Below are 19,498 nucleotides of genomic sequence, written 5' to 3' on the forward strand. Positions count from 1 at the left end.
TCCTAGTAAAATGTCCATGAGCCTGGCACTGAGGATGCGGCATAAACCGCCTGGGTAGTTTATTGTTGTTTGGTCTAGTGAAGGGGAAGGATGTGCATCAGTTCCGACTGTTTAGAGCCTCGGTTGTCCCTCCTGTTATAAAAATAGAGTCAAGGACGTTTAGCTGTGAGGCAGGAAGGCTGTGTGTGGCCTGAACATGACTGGTGTCTGTGTGGAAGTTCTTGGGCCACCCAGATCAGTCTTTTCCAAAAAGTGGTGTAAACTCTCCCAGGGAGGAGCTGTCAGTGGGGAGGTTGGGGGGTGCTCAGATCAACCCTAAAGTTGCTGTCAGAACGTTCATTGATTGATTTTCTTACCTCTGGAATGCTGCTCCTCACCTCCCTTTCTGCAATGCCTAAGTGATGGGAGCTGTGGGTGGCACCTGGGAAAGACTGCTGCTACATTGGGTTCTCCCTCCCTTGCTCACATTTCCAAGCTGTGTCCTCACTGTTAGGTAGACCTGTTGGCTGTCAGGGGTTTAGATGTGTAGGTTATCATAGTCGGCTTCTCAAGAGCTCCAGCTCCCCTTGCTGGTCCCTGGTGGCCCTTCCTTTCCTAGCAGCCTTATAGCAGGGGTTCTGGTGGCCCAGTGGTTAAGAGCTCGGCTGCTAACCAAAAGATCCATAGTTCGAATCCACTAGCCGCTCATTGGAAACCCTATGGGGCAGTTCTTTTCTGTCCTAGAGGGTCACCAGCAGTGGGTTTGGTGAGTTTTTTTGTTTTGTTTCCTGCTCAGCCATGTGGCTTTGAGTCAGCAACCTCAGCTTCTGAATCCCCAATTCCTCTCTCTGCGGTCACAGGGGTGCTGCAAAGCACATGCCCCTTCATGTCCAGTGACATTCATAATCAGGGCACAAGGCCTCAGAGGACGTGAGTGCCGTGACTGCAGCCGTCCCTACCTCCCTGGAGGACACGGGGGGACTGTTTGGTGGTGTCAACATCTGTATTCCAGGGCTCCTCATTCACTCAGGACTGTGCTGACCTTTCGGTTTTTAAATGTTTTATGGATCAGCTCTGCAGTACTTTTTCTTTCCTTTACCCTTTTATTGCAACCTTTACAAAATAGTAAATGCTTATAGAGAATCACTGTCTTAAACTTCTCCAAAATATAGGATTAGGAAATTTTATTTTAATAAAGAAAAGTTTATATCATTTCAAGGAATAAGATCTGGCAAATGAAAGTGACCGGAGTTAAAATAGTTAGAAAACATGTCAGCAGCCCGTCTTTGGTTCCTGCCGTGATGAACGCAGTTGCTCAGAAATGGAAGAAATGAAATGGAAGGTAGATTGTCAGGCCTGTTTAACCTGATTTCTGCAGCACTCTTTAATATCCAAGGTGAACTTGGTGGAATCACAGTGGCTGTGTTTGGCGTGTGCTCAGACTAATTTGTTTCTAGCTTCTTGCCGAGCCATTTCCTTCCTGATCGCCTCTTTACACAGACTGGCCAACCTCTGATGAGACAGGAGACCTCTCGGCTCCCCAGGAACGTTTATATGTTGTAGTGGAATCCATTCCCAGTTATCTGGAGAGGAGTGGAGTAAGCTGTTCATCCAGTCTGCATGTTATCCTGTTCTTTTTCCGCTCCCTCCTCCACTGACCCATTGCCGTGGAGTCAATTCTGACTCATAGCGACCCTACAGGACAGAGTAGAACTGCCCCGTAGGGTTTCCAAGGCTGTAAATTTTTATGGAAGGAGACAACGGGGAACCACAAATGCCATCATACCTGACAGTAGGTTGAGAGAGATGCTGAAATGGTTGGATTGGGATCTTTTTGTGCCTTGGGCTGGAACCGGTCACTAAATCTCAGGAAACCTGCTTTGAGTTCAGAGCAGTGGTCCCTGCCTTCTAGGTGTTTCTCAGGCCCCCCACCCCCTCGGTGCAGTGGTAGCTCATGTATACCTCCAGCATGGAGCCGAAGGCTCTAATTTAGAGCCATTTTGTTTTTCAACTTGAAGACTGTAAAGTTTTCTTGCAATTTCCTTGCCCCTCTTTGGAGTCTTTAAGAACCTGTTGACCTTGTCCTTTCAGAAGTTGGTTGCTCTTCATCAGAGATGATGTCCGTCCTGCCTGTGTCCTTTGTTCCTTCAGTAGTTGACCAACCTGCTTGAGGATTCGTAAATGTTAAACAAGGTTTACACATGCAGATGACTGTTAGGTGGATAACCTTCCATAACTTGTGTTACATCAGGTAACAGGCTAATGGGTTTGTTTCACTGGACTCTGTTGAGCGTTTTCAGTATTTTCAGGCTTTTGTTGGTCTGTATTTTATAAAATGTTGTGAATTTTGCTAAAATTCAAGACAACTGACATTTAATGAGTTTTCACTTAGATGTACAGACAAGTCCCCCACTTTCAGAAACCAGTTTGTTCTTAAGGTTCTTGGGTCAGCCCACAAAAGCCTGCCGTCTTCCAGTACCACTGGAAGGGCTTGTTGTGTTGGCAAGATCCGGTTGGCTTTTGTGGGCTGACCTGGAAGTTTATCCACCATCTGCTGTGCCGTTGCTGTAAGAAATGCATTCCAGGTTGGGACTAGGGATCCTGAGAACGTTCTCCTCCCCATGGGCGTCAGTTGCTACCCTGCAGAATGGAAGCCCAGTCCCTCTCCTACTGAACTATAGTGGTAAGGGGGAGAGAGGGACAGACAAACTTATAGGACATTCCCTAAGTTGGGGACTGATTTTTTACCAGTATCCACGTCAACTTTAGTTTGGTATAAACTCCCTATCAATTTAATAATATTAAAAGCCTTAAATAAATCTATGCATGCTATTCTATGTGCTGTTTTATATCAGTAAATAAGCTTGTGCTTGTCAGTTCTATACATAGTTACTAGGTGTATAAAGCTGACTTTTGACAGTATTTTTTGCACGTTTCCTATCCGTTTTTCTAAAGTCCTGTTTAGATACTGGTCTTAGTTGCGTACTGTTGCTGTTCTCACTGCCCTTGTTATTACCGTATGATGTTTCCTATGTGCCTTTACAAATGTGAGATCTTTATTCTAAGCTTTTTTTGTAAAAGATATCTATTGATTTCCATATGCAATAAACCATCTTTTTTTCAGAGAAAACAGTTGAATCTTCTCATTCTTTTCTGTTTTATGTATGTTTGCATTAATTAAAAGCACTTTTATCCCTTTTAGAATTACTGTTACCTGCAAATTGCCTGGGAAAATTTGCTTTCTCATTTTTTTAAAGTCCATTTATTTCTCTCCACTTTTTTAATTCCTGCATAACTCGATCACACCACAGAGGTGATCACTAGGCAAATGGCGTGAAGGATACATAGAAATGGGTCTTTCTCACAAATGCAGTGATAACCCTCATTAACTGCAAGGTCCTCCCCATCCACCCCAAGACTTTCATTTGCTCAGATCCCAAACTGCCGACTTAGAAAGGCAGACACCCACGCTGCTCTTTAGAACCAAACCCACTGCCGTTGAGTTGACTCATAGTGACCCTAGAGAACAGAGTAGAACTGCCCTATAGGGTTTCCAGGGAGTGGGTGGTGGTTCGAACTGCCGACCTTTTGGTTAGCAGCCAAGCTCTTAACCACTGCACCACCAGGGCTCCCCAGGCTGTTAGAGAAGACCCCAAATTCTTGTTGTTGTCTTTCAACTTTGTAACAGTTCAACTCATCTCTAAGTTTGACGGCAGCGGCCCTGCCCCAGATTCTCAGCCAGTCGACAGCATAGCACATACACAAGGAACCTCTTGCAATGAGAATGGACACTTTATGTACCTTTGAGAAGTAACAGGGCAATGTAACAGCTCCTGCCAATAGCCGCTTTACAACCCCTAAAGGCTTGCTAGGAGTCGGAATCGACTCAATGGCAACAGGTTTGGTTTTAGGGTTTTTTTAAATCACTGAATCAGAAACTAGCTCTTTCTGGCCTTTCCCAAAGGGGTCTTTCGCCAACCAGTGGTCCCAACCCATTTCACACCATGAAAATGAGTGTAACCCACTCAGTGCTCCTCCTAATTCCATGCATAGTGCCTGGGGTCTTAAAAGCTTGCAAATGGTCATTCAAGGCACAACAGTTGGTCTCTATTTGTCGGGAACAACAGAGGAAGAAGGAGAGTCAGGAATAAGAGGAGGAAGTGGAATGTGTGGCTAATTGCCTCCACGAACAACTGCCTCTCTTGCCATGAGACCAGAAGAACTGGATGGAGCCTGGCTTCCATTATTGAACATTTTGATCAAAGATCCCATAGAAGAATCCTGATCAAAAGGGGGAAAATGCAGAACAGAATTTCAAATCCTCATGGATTCCAGACTTCCTGGACCCATGAAGGTTGGATGAAGCCCTGAAACTATTGCCCAGAGGTAATCTTTAAACGTTAAAAATATCCCGAGGTCTTCTTAAAACCAAACAATAGTTTAGCTTAACTAGTAAAAAAATGTCTTCCCTGAGCACTGTGCTCCTTTAAGAACTCTCTATATGGGATCAAATTGACAACAGCAACTGCAAAGATTAGATAAGAACCTGAAGGGGGCAGTGAATTTATGTTAATGGGGGTGGAACAACTCAGAAAATGTGGGTAAGAATGTTTGCCGAACTGGACGAATGTAATCAATGCCACTTAATGGTACATCTAGAAACTGCTGACTTAGTATATGTTTTGCTGTGTATATTCTCAACAGCAACAAAATAAAATTATATTTAAAAAAGCTACTACAAGCCAGCAAAGTTATAGATCTAGAATTATTCATTACAGTATTTTTTTATTGTTTGTAATAGCAAATTGGAAAAAACACGTGTTCATTAATAGGAGCATGGCTGAGTAAGTTATGACAGATGCATTCAGTGCCTTTTTAAAAGAATGGGGCAGGTCTGTAAATGCTGAAATGCAAAAAGGTTCATCTTGTGAAGTCAGAGAAGCAGATTACAAAATAATATGCTAGTTTCATTCTGCCTTTGTTTATTTAATCTATTTATACAGATATGTTGTGTAAAAAACAAACAAAACCAAAGTCATTGCCGTTGAGTCTGTTCCGACTCACAGCTACCTGTAAGTCAGAGTAGAACTGCCCCATAGGGCTTCCAAGGCTGTAACTCTTGACAGAAGCAGACCGCCACATCTTTCTCCTTTGGATCGGCTGGTGGGTTTGAACTGCTGACCTTTCGGCGAGTGGCAGAGCGCTTTACCCAGGGCTCCTTTAGATGCGTTGTAGGCATGGAAAGAACTGGGACCACACAGACTGTTTACAGTGGCTATGTCTGGGGAAATAAGCCCAGCAAGAAAGAAGAATGGCTCACTTCTTTCGTGTATGTTTTATATATGAGACTGTAAATGTAAACCGTGTATGTAAATGAAATGGCATATGCAAATTCAAGCATTATTTGAACTTCTTACAAGCAAGCATTACTTTCACAGTTTTATAAAATCTATGGAGATGGTGAGCTAAGCTTATTTTAGGCTCAGCTACACAGGATATGGGAAGTCAGAATTTTTATTTTTTTAAATCTTTCTTATTGTACTTTAGATGAAGGTTTACAGAGCAAACTAGTTTCTCACTAAACGCACAATTTGTGTTGCCAACCCCATGACATGTCAACACTCTCCCCTTCTCGACCTTGGGTTCCCCGTTACCAGCTTTCCTGTCCCCTCCTGCCTTCTCGTCCTTGCCCCTGCGTTTTTAAAACCCTAACCTCCCCTCTACTCATCTCTGAGGGCTTGGAGGTGACTGCAGAGCGCTTCGCACACAGTAGGGGATCGATAAATGCCATTTGGCCTTCCCAGGACGAGAGAATGCACGGTCCCTGTCGAAGCTCACGTATGTGGTTAACTGTGTGTGAGAGAGGCGGGGGGTGTCGAGGAGGGAGGCAGGGAAGGAGGGTGACAAACATACCAGAGTGACAGCTGCTCAGGTTGTTTTCAAGATCACAACAACAAAAGGTAATTTAAGCGTCAACCCTGACAGGCTTTAATCACCAACTGATGGGGAAGCTCCTCTCTCTGGACTCCAAGAAACTTTCCTAAAAGAAGCATCCCTGCCCTCAGGAGACGTCGGTCCTTCTCTGCGGCAGTTGCTAACGAACAGCATTCACAGGTGCTGCCGGGAGGCTGTGGGGCTGCAGAAAGCCAGGTTCTTGCGGGCGATGTGGGTGGAGATCAATGTTTGCTCAACAACATAGAGTTGGCAAGGAAAAAAAAATTTTTTTCCCTTCTCAAGCTTTCCCTGGAGTCTTTCCAAACAAGGAGAGTACTGCTCAGAACAATCGAGAATGCGCGACGGAACGTTTGCTTTCAGACAGACTAAAAAAATCCAAGAAAGCCAAGCTCGCATTAAGCACCTTTTCTGCATTTCAGGGATACCGGGCCCTGGACAGAATTACAAGGCATGCTCTCGGATGAGGGTTGGGGGCATTCTAGTCACCTGATCATTCTCGCCCAGATACCTTTCTTTCCTTCTGGCACCTTCTCTCTCCCATCCCTCCTCAGGTGTCATACCACCTGCAGACTGCGGAGGCCCTATCCCCACCAGCTGAGAGGACGCCTGGGGTCACTGGTGTGTCCAGAACAAGTATCACTTCCACTCCAAGGGTGAGCTCCACCACCGCTTTGGCAATCCTCCCCGCAGAAAGAACGAAACGCCAATCCCAAGTACTGTTATCTTTTTTATTGTCCGCCACCGTTCAGGTTTGTTCAGAACATTACAATAGGCATGAAGGGGAAAATAATTATATTTTTAAAAATCTATCCAAACAACAGGCACAAAGGAAAAAATAACTGCATCTTTTAAATGCAACCTGTCCAAAGTATATACACGAAACCATGCCATATCTCTTAGGGAAAAATAGCACTCAGAAATTAATTTGATATTAAGGTTAAAGATGAAGACCAATCTCCAAGAAAGCAATGGTTTAAGCGCATGTAGTGTTTTCAATCCATTTTGTTTACAGAAAAGCTGGAGTGATGTGTGAGATTTGAAACATTCCAATTCTTCAAGGTTTGTGCGCTAGAATTTAAATAAAAACTAAGAGGCAGCGTGGTTTCAGTGGCTTTCAATTTCGTGTCTGATCTCGGAGATGTAGGGGTGATCTTTGCCGTGAGCTACTTCCATGATGGCGATGGCCTGGGGAAGAAGAGACAATCACGGGGGGTCAGGACCCGAAGGCAAGCCCCTTACAGCTCCACCCGGCTGACCTTAACTCAGCCTGGACCCCTTTGCTTTAGGGCCCAGGATGCAAGCAAACTGGCTTTTAATACCTACGTTCTCCTACATAGTCTGCCTTTGTAAAATCTGACGCAACATAACCTGGTCACCAGCTAGCCGCCCCGTCTCTACCACTGAGGAAAAGATGCTGCAAAAGCGTGCAGGTGGTCGCCGAGAAACAAGGGAGACAACGGGAACCCACGCTGTCCTTTCAGGAACGGCGCAGTTTCCTCTTCTAGCAAACTTAAAAAGGGATGCAGGTTTCATGCTGAGAAGTTACAGAGAACGTATTTACTACGGTTTCTTTATGTCGATGTTGTGTGCCATTGAGTCAATTCTGACTCACAGGGAGCTTTCGGGACAGAGGAGAACTGTCCCCACAGGGTTTCCTAGGCCGTGGTTTTTGCAGGAGCACGTCGCCAGGTCTTGTCTCCCACAGAGCCGCGGGCGGGTTTGAACCACTGACCTTTCAGATAGCAGCCGAGGACTTAACCACTGCGCCACCAGGTCTCCTTAGGGTTTCTTTACAGTGAGGCAGTAGAAAGGGGTGGGGTGTCCAGTAACTCCATTGCTGCCAAGCTGTGTGACCTTGGGCAATGCAGTTAACCGCTCTGTGCCTTGTTTTTCTCATTTGGAAAACAGGAACAACACTCAGAAAGTGTTCAGAATAGTGCCTGACACGGAGGATGTATGTATCCAACGTGATCTGTTAGAACGCATCTCGCTCTTTCGAATTCAGCTATAAAGCGCAGATAGAAATACTTAAATTACTCCCCCCAAAAGGGACTTTTTGATGGCCCATTACTATGACAGGTGTTCCTTTTTTCCGTTCCTTTCTATCTACTATTCTCTTCCTGACTCTCAAGCCACTAAGAGCAGGCCAAGGAACAGGGCAGGCCTTCAGGAATCACCTGTCTGAAAAGGCATCCTCCTCTCTCCTGCCTCCCCTCTGCTCCTGGTTCAGCTCTATCCTGCCCCTCTCTGATCCTTTACTCAGTTACCTACCAGCATGTCACAGGTCCCAAGGGGTAAGAAAACGCTGACAACGGAACCTAGCTGGTTAGTTTTCCCTCCCTGTCACTGAGGCAATAAATACGTTATCTTAGGAGAAAATCCCATGGTTTAAAAACTGACAACTTCATGCTTAACCCGCCCCCTTAGCTTGGCTGGGCCCCGACCCTTCCATCTGGGAAGCTTCAGGAGAACTGGAGGATGAGGCCTCCAGGCCCAGTCCTGCCCCCAGCATCTATAAACCACCTCTGATAGGGGTATGTAAACAGACTTTCCCCAGCATTCCATTTTCTCACTGTTAACCTCACACAGCAAACAATGGACAGCCAGCACTCAGAACGGTGGCTCAGACCCCAACAGGCAGTGCTGCTCAGGGTCTGGGTCACCCCGCACATTTCAGCCCCCGCACAGGGGGAAGGAGCTGGAGCTCTGGACTCTGACAGACCCCAGCTTGAATTAAGGACCCCCCACGTACCCTCGGCTGGTTACTTAACCTGAACCTCAATTTCCTCATCAGGAAAGTCCATCTCATTAGATTTTTGCCAAAATGAAAAACAAAACAACTGAGGGTCCTGCCATGTAACTAGTACACCGAGCAGCTCTCTCTGTTCAGTCCCTTTGATTTCACTGCAGTTGGGCACCAGAATTCTGTAAATCCTATAACGCAAACCAACCCGTTGCTGTCGAGTTGATTCTGACTCATAGCGACCCCGTAGGACAGAGTAGAACTGCCCCATAGGGTTTCCAAGGAGCGTCTGGTGGATTCAAACTGCAGACCTTTTGGTTAGCAGCCGAGCTCCTAACCACTGCACCACCAGGCCCCCGTAAATCCTAAATGAGAGACGCCTGGAAAAATTCCCTGGCCAAGGTCTCTGGCCCAGCCAGCGGCCCCTGGCCACTTTCAGGTTTCACACGGGAGACGGCAGGACTGTCTTCTCTCCTCCCAGCTTTGGGCTGAGCCTGTGACGGCGGCCAGAGCCTCCCAACGCGGGCGTCCTTCCCTTAGAGGGTACGGGTGCACACACCGCTGTGGCCCAATTCCTTACCACGCCCCCTTCGGCTCCTGCGGCCAGAGGGTGGGTCAGAGCCGGTCAGTCTCCACTGTCCACGCCATTCTGCTTACGGGCATGAAGGACGCATGCTAAGGTGGCCGGACAGGCAGGCACAGGGAACACTAACGTCACATCATAAGACCTACCTTCTTCAGCGCCTTCTCTCCCGCAGCCTTGTTCTCCAGCCCCATGTACAGTCTTCCGAGCTTCAGCCACATGGAGGCCACGTTGAGGGAGTACAAAGGATAATGCTTACTGGAAGAAGACGAGACAACAGGCCACCGATCAAAGGCTGCCCGGCAGCCCCCAGGGCGGGCCCCGTAAGCCTGTGGCAGCTGAGCTCAGGACCAAACTCTCCATGGCGGCCAGGCACCCCCAAACCCTGCCAGGTTCCGGGGGGTGAGAGTGGGTGGTTCGCCACTGCCTACCCATCACAGACACACTTTATTTTATGCAGTTTATGTGTTTCTGAGAAGCTACATCAAAAACGACTGGAGAAGTTCTATCTCCAAAACATCTATAAACACAACGGTCAATTCGAGTGCAGACTGCTGTCTTTCAGGTGTACCCAGAGCAAGGCATTGAGAAAACATCTTTTAAATGTCCCGTTCATGAGGACAGCCAGTAGGCCTAACCCCTCACGTCAGAAAGAGTGTACTTAAAGATACACCCCCCCCCCATGCGTCTCAAGACCCGACTTTCCGTCCCACCCTGTGCTAGCAGCTGGTTCAGCAAAGCGATAAGCCCTCTGAAGTCAGGGGAAGAGCCGTATCTTCTAGAGATGCTTTCTCCTTGTTCAGCAAAAACCGAAAACCCCAAACCCACTGCTGTCAAGTGGATTCCAACTCATAGCAATCCTACAGGACAGAGTAGGACCGCCCCATAAGGTTTCCAAAGAGCCGCTGGTGGATCTGAACTGCTGACCTTTTGGTTAGCAGCCATAGCTCTTAACCACTACATCACCAGGGTTTCCAACAGAGAGCTTTATATACAGTAGGTACTCTCTCCCTGGTTTTAGTGGAGGCCTGCCTAGAAAACAGCCTTTTCTCTAGAAACAGGGTCCAGAAGGCAGATCATAGCTGAGAGTCAGAGTGTATGTGTGTTATGTGTGAGAAGGAGGTATTTGTTTACAGGCAAATCTGCTCTACCTCCTCTAACCGGAAAGCTTGCCCTAAACAGGTTCCAGCTGTATTGCTGAGCAAGACGAAGCCCTGCTGGTTAGAAGTGCTGGACCTGTGGGTGGGGTGGAGGTAGCTGGACCTATGGGTGGGGCTGGAGGTAGCTGGACCTGTGGGTGGGGCTGGAGGTAGTGGACCTGTGGGTGGGGCGGAGGTAGCTGATCTGTGAGTGGGGCTGGAGGTAGTGGACCTGTGGGTGGGGCTAGAGGTAGTGGACCTCTGGGTGGGGCTGGAGGTAGTGGGCCTCTGGGTGGGGCTGGAGGTAGTGGGCCTCCGGGTGGGGCTGGAGGTAGTGGGCCTCTGGGTGGGGCTCACTAGGCTAAGGAAGAGCCCACCACAGCAAGGCCCTGCCGGGAGAACCCCCACAAGGCTGAGATGTTCCCAACCTCCTCTCTCTCTCTCTCCCCTACAGATCTCAGTAGGGAAGTGTGCACGAGACCAGAAGACTTCCTCACAGCCCCCAAGGAAGGGAAGGCTTTGAGATGATCCCCAATTTAACAAATTCCATTTCCAAGGGCAGATTTTAGGACCTGGCTTCCCCTCGGGCTCCCTCTGCTGGCTAATCAGGGCAACGTGGGGGTAAGTGGAGGGCAAAGTTAGTGGAAATTCAGACTGGAAAGGAACCTAACAGTCTCCAGTCTTAGGACCTGAAAGAATACTGAGGGCCTCTAAGGTAGCTAGAAACACTGGGGGTGCTTCCTGAACACAAAGGTTTCCAGGCCTAATGCCGAGACACACTGACCCACTTGGTCTTGGGGCAACCCTGTAAATGGGTAATGTAAGTGCCGCCATGATTCAGATCCAGGCCGTGCCGGCTCTGAAGTTAGTCAGATGACCAGGGACGGTGCCGTGACTTCTCCAGCCACCCGCCTTCTGGTTTAATAAGCATCTTGGTCAGGGAATTTCCTGTGGCCACTATTTGTTATTTCGTTCAACCTAGGGGAGGCAGTAAATCATCACACCCAACCGAGTGCTCGCAGAGGCCCCCCATTTGCAAACGGGGGCTGCAATTTGAAAAAGCAAAGGAAGGTGTTAGCAATGATGGAAATGCACCGATTACTGATTAATAAGTGCCATTTAACTTGAGAGGGGCGATGGGAAATAAAGCAGTGGCTTTTCAGCACTGCCCTGTATTAACCACTATGGACACAGCCCCGAACGGTCCTGGGCGGGGTGGTGCCCGGCACCCCCTGCATAACCTCAGCCTGCCTCCCTGGGGTCTCCTCCAGACAGTGGAGGGACAAGCCTGGTCAGGTGGCGCAGCGCCCTACACCTGTCCCTCCAGATGCGGGTGCAGAGAAGAGAAAGCTGCTCTAGGCAGGCACGCTGCAGCATGGCGCAGGAAGAAGACAGAGCCGAGGGACAATTCCAACCAACGCACTTGGTTCCTTCCCAGGATGATCAGAAAAGCCACTGCAATCACCTGTAGGGCTTAATGATCTTCCGTCCATAGCGCAGGGCTCCCTCCCAGTCCTGCATGTACAAGCAGACGCCCATGGCCTGGTACATCATGTGCAACATGTACACGTTACTGTCTTCGAACACCGAGCTCATCTTCTCCTGGCTGAGCTCGCAGATCTCCAGGAGCTCACTAGGGGGTGCTGTGGCGTCAAGGAAATGACAGGCCAGGCGGAATCGGCTGGAGACTTCCCAAGGCTGGGTTCAAGGAGTGTTTCTGTCCACGGGACACCCACCCTCACCCATGAAAAAGCAAATTACATGAAACCAAGCAAAAGGAAAAGGAATGACATTTTTCTTGAAGAAACAAACTCAGAAAAACTCAAGACCGCAAACGTGAAACAAAACTACAGAATGTGAGCCACAGGGAACAGACTCTCAGATAGGATGTCAACAACAGTGATCAGAATCACAGACCTTCTGTCTTCTAACTGAACTCCAGCCCTCACTCAAGGCCGGGAGCTCCGGGCACTACGGGAGCTCCGGGCACTACGGATGGGGCATTTGTAAGGAAGGCGCCCCACCGTGCGAAGTGCTTTCTTATGTGGAGAAGCACCGGGCCTCTCCCACATTGCCCTCCAGGGCTTTTAGTTCTGCACTCTATAGAGTACGTATCTCATTTCTTTTTGATTCCCAAGAAAATGCCATAATGTTGTTGGGTGCCGTCGAGTAGATTTTCAACTCAGCTACCCCATGTGACAGAGGAGAACTGTAATCTTTATGGTAACAGATCGCCAGGACTTTCTCCCGTGGAGCTGCTGGGTGGGTTCAGACGGCCAACCTTTCGTTTAGCAGTTGAGCGCTTACCTGTTGCGCCATCGGGGCTCCAATGTAGTGGTTAAGAACAGAGACCCTGTTAGTCAGCAGACCTGGGCGAAATCACGGCTCTGCCACGGTGACCTGTGTATGCTCGGGCAATTACCTGACTGTCTGTAAGCCTTCTTCCTCCTCTGCTAACTGGGGACCACAGCATCTCTCCCCGACCATGTTTGTGTGAGGGTTGGTTGAGATAACGTATGCAAATCACTTGGCACTGTGTGTTGCCCAGAGGAAGACAGCCATACATAATGGCCTTCAGGAAAGGAGCTCTTCACAGTCTTAGAGAACGAACCTTTTCCACCAGGTCGCGCTCCCGAGCAAACTCGTCAAACAAGAAGTCAGGACTCAACTTTGCTGATGGTTGGCACCACCTAACGGGGTCAGTAAACCTTCACACACTTACCAGGAGACAGTCTTCCTTCGAAACTCAGAATTTTAAACCCATCTTTCTCCTGACCCCTCTTCCCTACTTCCCACCCGCTCCTGCCAGTGAGGGGCGGGACATGTCAGCACAGTCGAAGGATATATTTGTAGTGCTTGGCTTTCCGGAATTCCTCGATGACATTCCGGGCATATCTGACCATGTCACGGATGGCTTCTGCCTTTGGGGGATCGGTGAGCTTCCGGATTTCCACCTTGGCCTTATCCTGAGCAAAATGTCCGAAAAGGCAAGGGGTTACCTCCCAGAGAACCACACTGGCAGAGAAAGCGCTCAAAGAACACGTTCCCGTGTGGGGGGAGACGGGCTCGCCCTTCCAGGGTTACAAAGGAACGAAAGGAGACCAGGCAAAGGATCTAAAAGACACTCAAAGCAAAGAACGAAATGCTAACTATCTAACCCAAAACCCATTGCTGTCGAGTTGATTCCGACTCACAGAGACCCTATAGGACAGAGCAGAACCATCCCATAGGGTTTCCAAGGCTGTAATCTTTATGGAAGCAGACTGCTGCATCTTTCTCCTGCAGAGCGGCTGGCAGGTTTGAACCGCCGACCTTTCGGCTAGCAGCCGAGTGCTTAACCACTGTGCCATCAGGGCTCACTAAGTATCTAGACAATCCTTATTTGGGAAGGCTACCTAGAATGTGCTTGCTATGCGCAGATATGTCTGTTCACACAACTACAAATCAGTAAGAGAATAAAGAGGAATGGCATTGATCTAACCAGAATTCAGGAGGAGCCAGGGAAAATCCCACATATTCTGGTGAACAGGCTGAAAAGCCTGGGAACTATTCTCACGTGCCTTTGTCCTCACCCTCTCTGTTGAGCGGTCATTTCTTGTCAAGAAATAGCCATTGGGCAGGCCCTTCTCTTATCTGTACTGTGTAACGGAGACACTCTCTCCAGCTACCAGGAGCAGGTTTCAGCAGACACCTGGTCTAACTGGATTCCCTCTGTCCGTCTTAATAAGATTGCCTTAAAGGGTCAAAAATATCCTTGAGGACATACTGCAAGTGGGACGGGGGAACTCGTTCTGCAGAGAGATCTGAGACAGTCAGTCAGTGTGCCTTTGCTGCATCAACAGAACTCACCTTGTCTTTGGTGGTACATTCCCGGCACTCACAGGTGAAGAAATAGGAATCTTGTAACCGGTCATTCCTATCTTCTGTTGGATACAGGAGGTCAATGTAGCTGGTGAACACCTAAGGGGTCCAGAAAGTTGAAGCTTTAATCTGATACAGCTCCACCCAAGCCTCATCATTCTCCTGGCTCTGCAAACAGGCGCTGTCTACTTGAACAGACCGTGTTCCTTAACCTCACCAGCTGCTGGCAAGCTGACTCTGACTCACTGAGACCCCATGGGTGTCAGAGTGGGACTGTGCTCCACAGGGTTTTCAACGGCTGATTTTTGCGAAGTAGATCACCAGGCCTTTCTTCTGAGGCACCTCTGGGTGGACTCAAACCACCAACCTTTCAGTTAGCGGCCGAGGGTGTTAACTGCTGGCACCACACCCAGGGACTGGCTCCTTTAAAACTGAGAAACCACCTCATGTTCCTCCTTGTGGTGGGAAGACACTCTGCAACGCGGGCCTCCTCTTCCCACCGTCTAGAGAATGAAGGCGCCCCTAAAACAGTGCATGGGAGGGTTGAAAGGATCTCTGCCTCTTTTCCACCCCAAAGAGAGCAAACTATGCATCTGTCCGAGCAGCAGATGCTTCTGTCTCGTGTACAGAAGCACAGACCACAGTGGGCGAAGAGCCCGCTCGTCCTGGGGCCGGGCCCGCACTGCCTCCACCTTTACTGGACTCTTCATTTAGATGCTTCCGCTGCCCTCACTGCTGACCGAGTGCAGGGGAGCATGAAGAAGCAAACCGTGAGAGGGCTCCCCTTTCTCCTTATGTCAGCCGACAAGAGAGCAAGACGCTCAGCAACACAGCGGGCTGGCAGCCTGCGGTTCCAGGTGGCTCCATGGGTCCGTGTGGAGAAGACGCAGCTTCTAGAACAGCAGTCCGCTGCTGCCCTGCCCACAGGTGGCTCCCGGCCCTTCCGGCTGGGCCAGAGAACTGCAAAAGCCTTGCCTTTGGGTTCCTGGCTTTTCTCTATTCGGTCTGTAACTACGACTCGGAGCGTATGGAGGAGACCAGCACTTAAACGTCCATTACCCACTCACCGCGACAGCACCTGATGATCATCCCGCACAATCAGGCGAATGACTGAACAGATGGGCTTTAAATGCCGTCAGCGAGCCCGTCACCCCAGGCACCACCGGGCAGGCAGGGTAAGGTAAGGCACGGGGCTGGGTGTTTGTGGGGCAGCCAAGCTCTCCCCAAACCAAGGGCAAGAAACGAGACCTCACGGCTCACTCTCACGCCCTGGGCTATGGGCTCCTTTCTCCTTCAAGGGCAAGTAACCCCCAAAGTACTACCTTCCCAGGTATTCCACAAAGGTACCGCATTTTAGATTTGTGAGAACAGGAGGCAAAGCGAAAGAGGAGTGAACTCGCGGGCCTCCACGGCCAGGGCCCGCACGACTCCCTTTGCACTGAATGACGGACGCGCTGCAACACGCAGAAGGAGCCAGAAGATGGCGGCAAAGGCCAGTGTCACTGCCCTGCCCGCCGGTCCCCGTGACAAACTGCAGCTCTCGTCAGCCCACAGGGACACGGGGGCCGGACACTGACATTCTGACTGACCCAACGGTCCGTTTTAATAAAACAGGCATCGGGTAGTCTCCACAAGGCATTGGGAAACCCAGACACCCTGACCCGCCACGGGACACCCTCTTTACCATGAATTTAGCAAGGGGCACAAAATCCAATCTGCACGCTCAGCTTCTGGTCCCAGCTCAGCTGTGGGCTAGTCAGCAACTTCCAGAGACATTAAAGCGTTTAGCGCACTGACGGTTATATTTAAATTTTCAAATGTCCAGACATGCACCTCAAAACAGCATTAAAATTATTAAACTGAAATTCAATGTAAAATGTGTAATTACATCCCCTAAAAATTCAGTTATCTTTCTAGAGATTTTATTATTTACTTAAAGACATACAGCGTACGTGGAGCAACGCACCAGGCAGGCCTTTCTGGGGAGAGACGATGTCTAAGGCAGACACAGGATCGATACTGTGTCACGGGGGAGCAGAGGAAAGGGAATCATCCAGCAGGTGACAGGTTCGGCCACTCATCTGCTGTGCTCTCCAAAAACAACGCTGATGGTACCTCTTGGGAGTCTCCGGTGGTACAAACGTTTAATGTGCTCAGCTGCTAACTGAAAGACTGGAAGTTTGAGTATACGCAGAGGTGGCTCGGAAGAAAGGCCTGGCAATCAGCTTCCAAAAAAAATCAACCATTGAAAACCTATGGAGCATAGTTCTTACTCTGCCATGCAGGCGGTCGCCATGAGTTGGAGTCGGCTGGACAGCCACTGGTTTCATGATGCCTCTAATCCAGCCCGCGTGGCACAGTGGTTAAGAACTCAGCTACTCACCGAAAGGCTGGCAGTTCAAATCCACCAGCCACTGCTTGGAAACCCTATGGGGCAGTTCTGCTCTGTCCCACGGGATCACTATGAGTCAGAATCGACTCGATGGCAACGGGCTTTTCCTGACCCATAGGCTGCCCCGTTCCCCAATCAGTGCACACAGTTGGCCACCTGAAGTACGTTTCTAAGCAGTGAGCTGCGGACGTGGAATAGGAACAGCTCAAACGCCGATGTGTCCTTTGAACTTGTAGCTCTTCAGCTACGACTGGGCTCCTGATGTCTTTTAAAGAATGGTGCTTTCGACTGTTTTTGGTGCACGAGGCAAACGGGTAAAATTTCACTACTCAAAACAAAAAAAGCTCAAACTCAGTTGTTTGGCAATAGGAATACACAGACTCTAAAGAGAATCCAAAACTTCACTCTGGTCTTTTTGGCATCTCCTGTCTCTGCAAATCTCTATAAATCTTCACCAGAAATTTAGCTCAATTGAATTCATTCTTTCCAGTTTCCTCTTGACCAAACAAGGAAATGGCGGGTGCCAGATGGAAGCCCTGAAATGTGTGGCCCCTGGGACCCCAGCCACAGGTCACAAACGTGGTCCTTAGCCCCCAGAGGACCGGAGGACTGACCTGGAGTCACACACGGCCAGTGTTCTCAGGTGATACTGCAGAGGTGGTCTAAGAGCCCTTTCACCCTTTCGAGGCCCAATTAGTTTCTGCTTTGCATTTTTTGTTGATCCCATGTGTTTTTATTAATGGAAGCATGGTGAACCATTGAGTGTTGCTGACTTTTTGGTAGGCAGTATAGACTTTTTTTTTTTTTTTTTTGCCTCTTCCAAAAATCCTACCCTCCGAGTCCCCAGGCACATACACAGTCCCACCAATTCTACCCCGAGCACCCCCTAGAGTCCAGACGGACGGACGGTGTCCTGAAGAAAAATTTTCAAAGTTTCTTTCTCCTACCAAACGCACACGCACTTGATACAACAGCCTGGAGAAACACTCATCTGCAGCACACGCCTGTGTTTTCTCAGCTTCACACGGTCACAAAGGCCCCTGCCCTGTGGCAGCGTGTGCACTGTCAGTGGGAGGCCGCTTTCCGAGGAACCTGAGGGGCAGAGGAAGGGGGCAGGCAGCCGTATATCCCACCGGCCGCTTGGAACAGCTGTTGTGAGCACGCTGCCTGCCGCCTGTGACCAAGCTCACCTCATCTCCTGCACTGATCTCCTGCACGGCTCTCACTTCGGCCAGGGTCCCCTTGTAGGTCACAATCACATTGGGGCAGCAGCTGTGATTCATCAACGCAACACTGTCAATCAGAAGAGAAAATTCCACCTTCTCAGTGAGGTAGGGGGACTGTTTAGGAGACGCCACTCGGCTGCTCACTTTGCTAAGTTAGAGCAGTTGCATCTTTGCGACACATAGAAAAAATCTAATAGCTGGCTATCCTATTCTGAGGGGTTGTTCCGCATGCGTTTACTATCATATCTGATGTTTTCAGCTTTAAACGAGTCCCTGCAGGACGCTAACAGTTAAGGGCTCAACTACTAGCTAAAAGGCTGGTAGTTCAAACTCACCCAGAGGTGCCTTGGAAGAAAGGCCTGGCAACCTGCTTCCAAAAGGTCACAGACTTGAAAACCTCATGGAGCAGTTCTACTCTGCACACATGGGGTCACCACGAATCGGAATCGACAACTAACCACAACCACGTTTAACACGTTAAAAAGTGAAATCCACATCTAAAAACCATGGCCTCTAAGCCCAAAATACACAACAGTAACACCCCACAAAAAGTCTCTTCTGTGAGATGCTGGACTCAAAACCCAATAAAAAACCAAACCCACGGCTTTGGGTCACTTCCAACTCAGAGCGACCCGACAGGACAGAGTAGAACTGTTCCATAGGGTTTCCAAGGCTGTAAATCTTTATGGAAGCAGCCTGTCACGTCTTTCTCCCGTGGAGCGGCTGGTGGGTTTGAACCACAGACTTTTTTGGTTAGCAGCCGAGCGCTTTGACCACTGCGCCACCAGGGCTCCCCAAAACCCCATCCCTACAGCTAATTGCTACTGCAGGGCACACTGTAAAAGACGCACGGGTTGTCATTTTGCAACAGTTTTACAGTAGTGGACCATTTCCAACGTGTTTTCTTCAGATGCCGAGAAACCACCACCCCGGGGGCCTCCCGCGCCGAGCACTGCCCGTGACCCGCCCCACCCCGCCCCGCAGAAGCCCATCTGAGCTCTCTGCACCTCAATCTCCTCATCTGGAAAATTGGGACATTACTGCTCCTGCTGTCACTGTCTGCTTTTCAGGGACGGAGGAAGATAGACAGATTGGCCCATGCGAGGGGCTTTGAGCTTTCTGATTCTATCAAGGTCAAAGTTCTAAGAACAGAAATTTCTAAACTACAGGGGAAAAGCGCTTGATCTCTGAAAATGCGGCCTTTGAAATCACAACACCAACGTGATTTCAGCCCAAAGGGATCTTTCCCCCAATTAAAACTACCAGAAACTGGGGCTTGCGCTCCTGTGGGCGTGCAGGTCCACACAAGTAACTGCTGTGGTGGCTGGCGCCCCTTCCCGGCACTTCAGGGACCCAAACCCCCCTCTTTGTCCCTAGAATGCGAAAAAGCAGAGGTCGCCATGCCTGGCGGGGAGCGAGCTGTCCCGGGTCTGGATAGGAACTGATGCTGAGGACAAGGGCGGAGGGACCCGACTGCAGCCCCAGAGGCCACAGGAGAGTGTGCAGCTGCCCTGTGCCCCAGACAAACATGGTGATGTCACTGTCTTATTCCTCGGGGACCTGCACTATGATGTCACTGTCTTGTTCCTCGGGGACCTGCACTATGATGTCACTGTCTTG

The 19,498-nt window shown here is 49.4% G+C and overlaps 1 protein-coding gene across 5 annotated transcripts in view; it reads right to left on the bottom strand.

Annotated features, from left to right (window-relative positions):
• Positions 1-6,218: 6,218 nt before the first annotated feature.
• Positions 6,219-19,498, bottom strand: part of SMYD2 (SET and MYND domain containing 2) — a 45,335-nt gene continuing 32,055 nt past the window's right edge. For 4 of the 5 annotated variants that reach the window (XM_023741709.1, XM_023741707.1, XM_023741708.1 and 1 more), the window contains 6 exons: positions 17,843-17,945; positions 14,249-14,359; positions 13,245-13,365; positions 11,865-12,039; positions 9,410-9,518; positions 6,219-7,119 (listed from right to left, as the gene is read on the bottom strand). In XM_023741709.1, coding sequence (XP_023597477.1) covers positions 7,039-7,119; positions 9,410-9,518; positions 11,865-12,039; positions 13,245-13,365; positions 14,249-14,359; positions 17,843-17,945 — 700 coding nt within the window. In that variant the 3' untranslated portion in view covers positions 6,219-7,038. The remainder of the gene's footprint in view (positions 7,120-9,409; positions 9,519-11,864; positions 12,040-13,244; positions 13,366-14,248; positions 14,360-17,842; positions 17,946-19,498) is intronic. The other variant, XM_023741711.1, reaches the window with a different exon arrangement.

The sequence above is a fragment of the Trichechus manatus genome, unplaced genomic scaffold (assembly GCF_000243295.1).
Source record: "Trichechus manatus latirostris isolate Lorelei unplaced genomic scaffold, TriManLat1.0 scaffold00187, whole genome shotgun sequence".
NCBI lineage: Eukaryota > Metazoa > Chordata > Mammalia > Sirenia > Trichechidae > Trichechus > Trichechus manatus.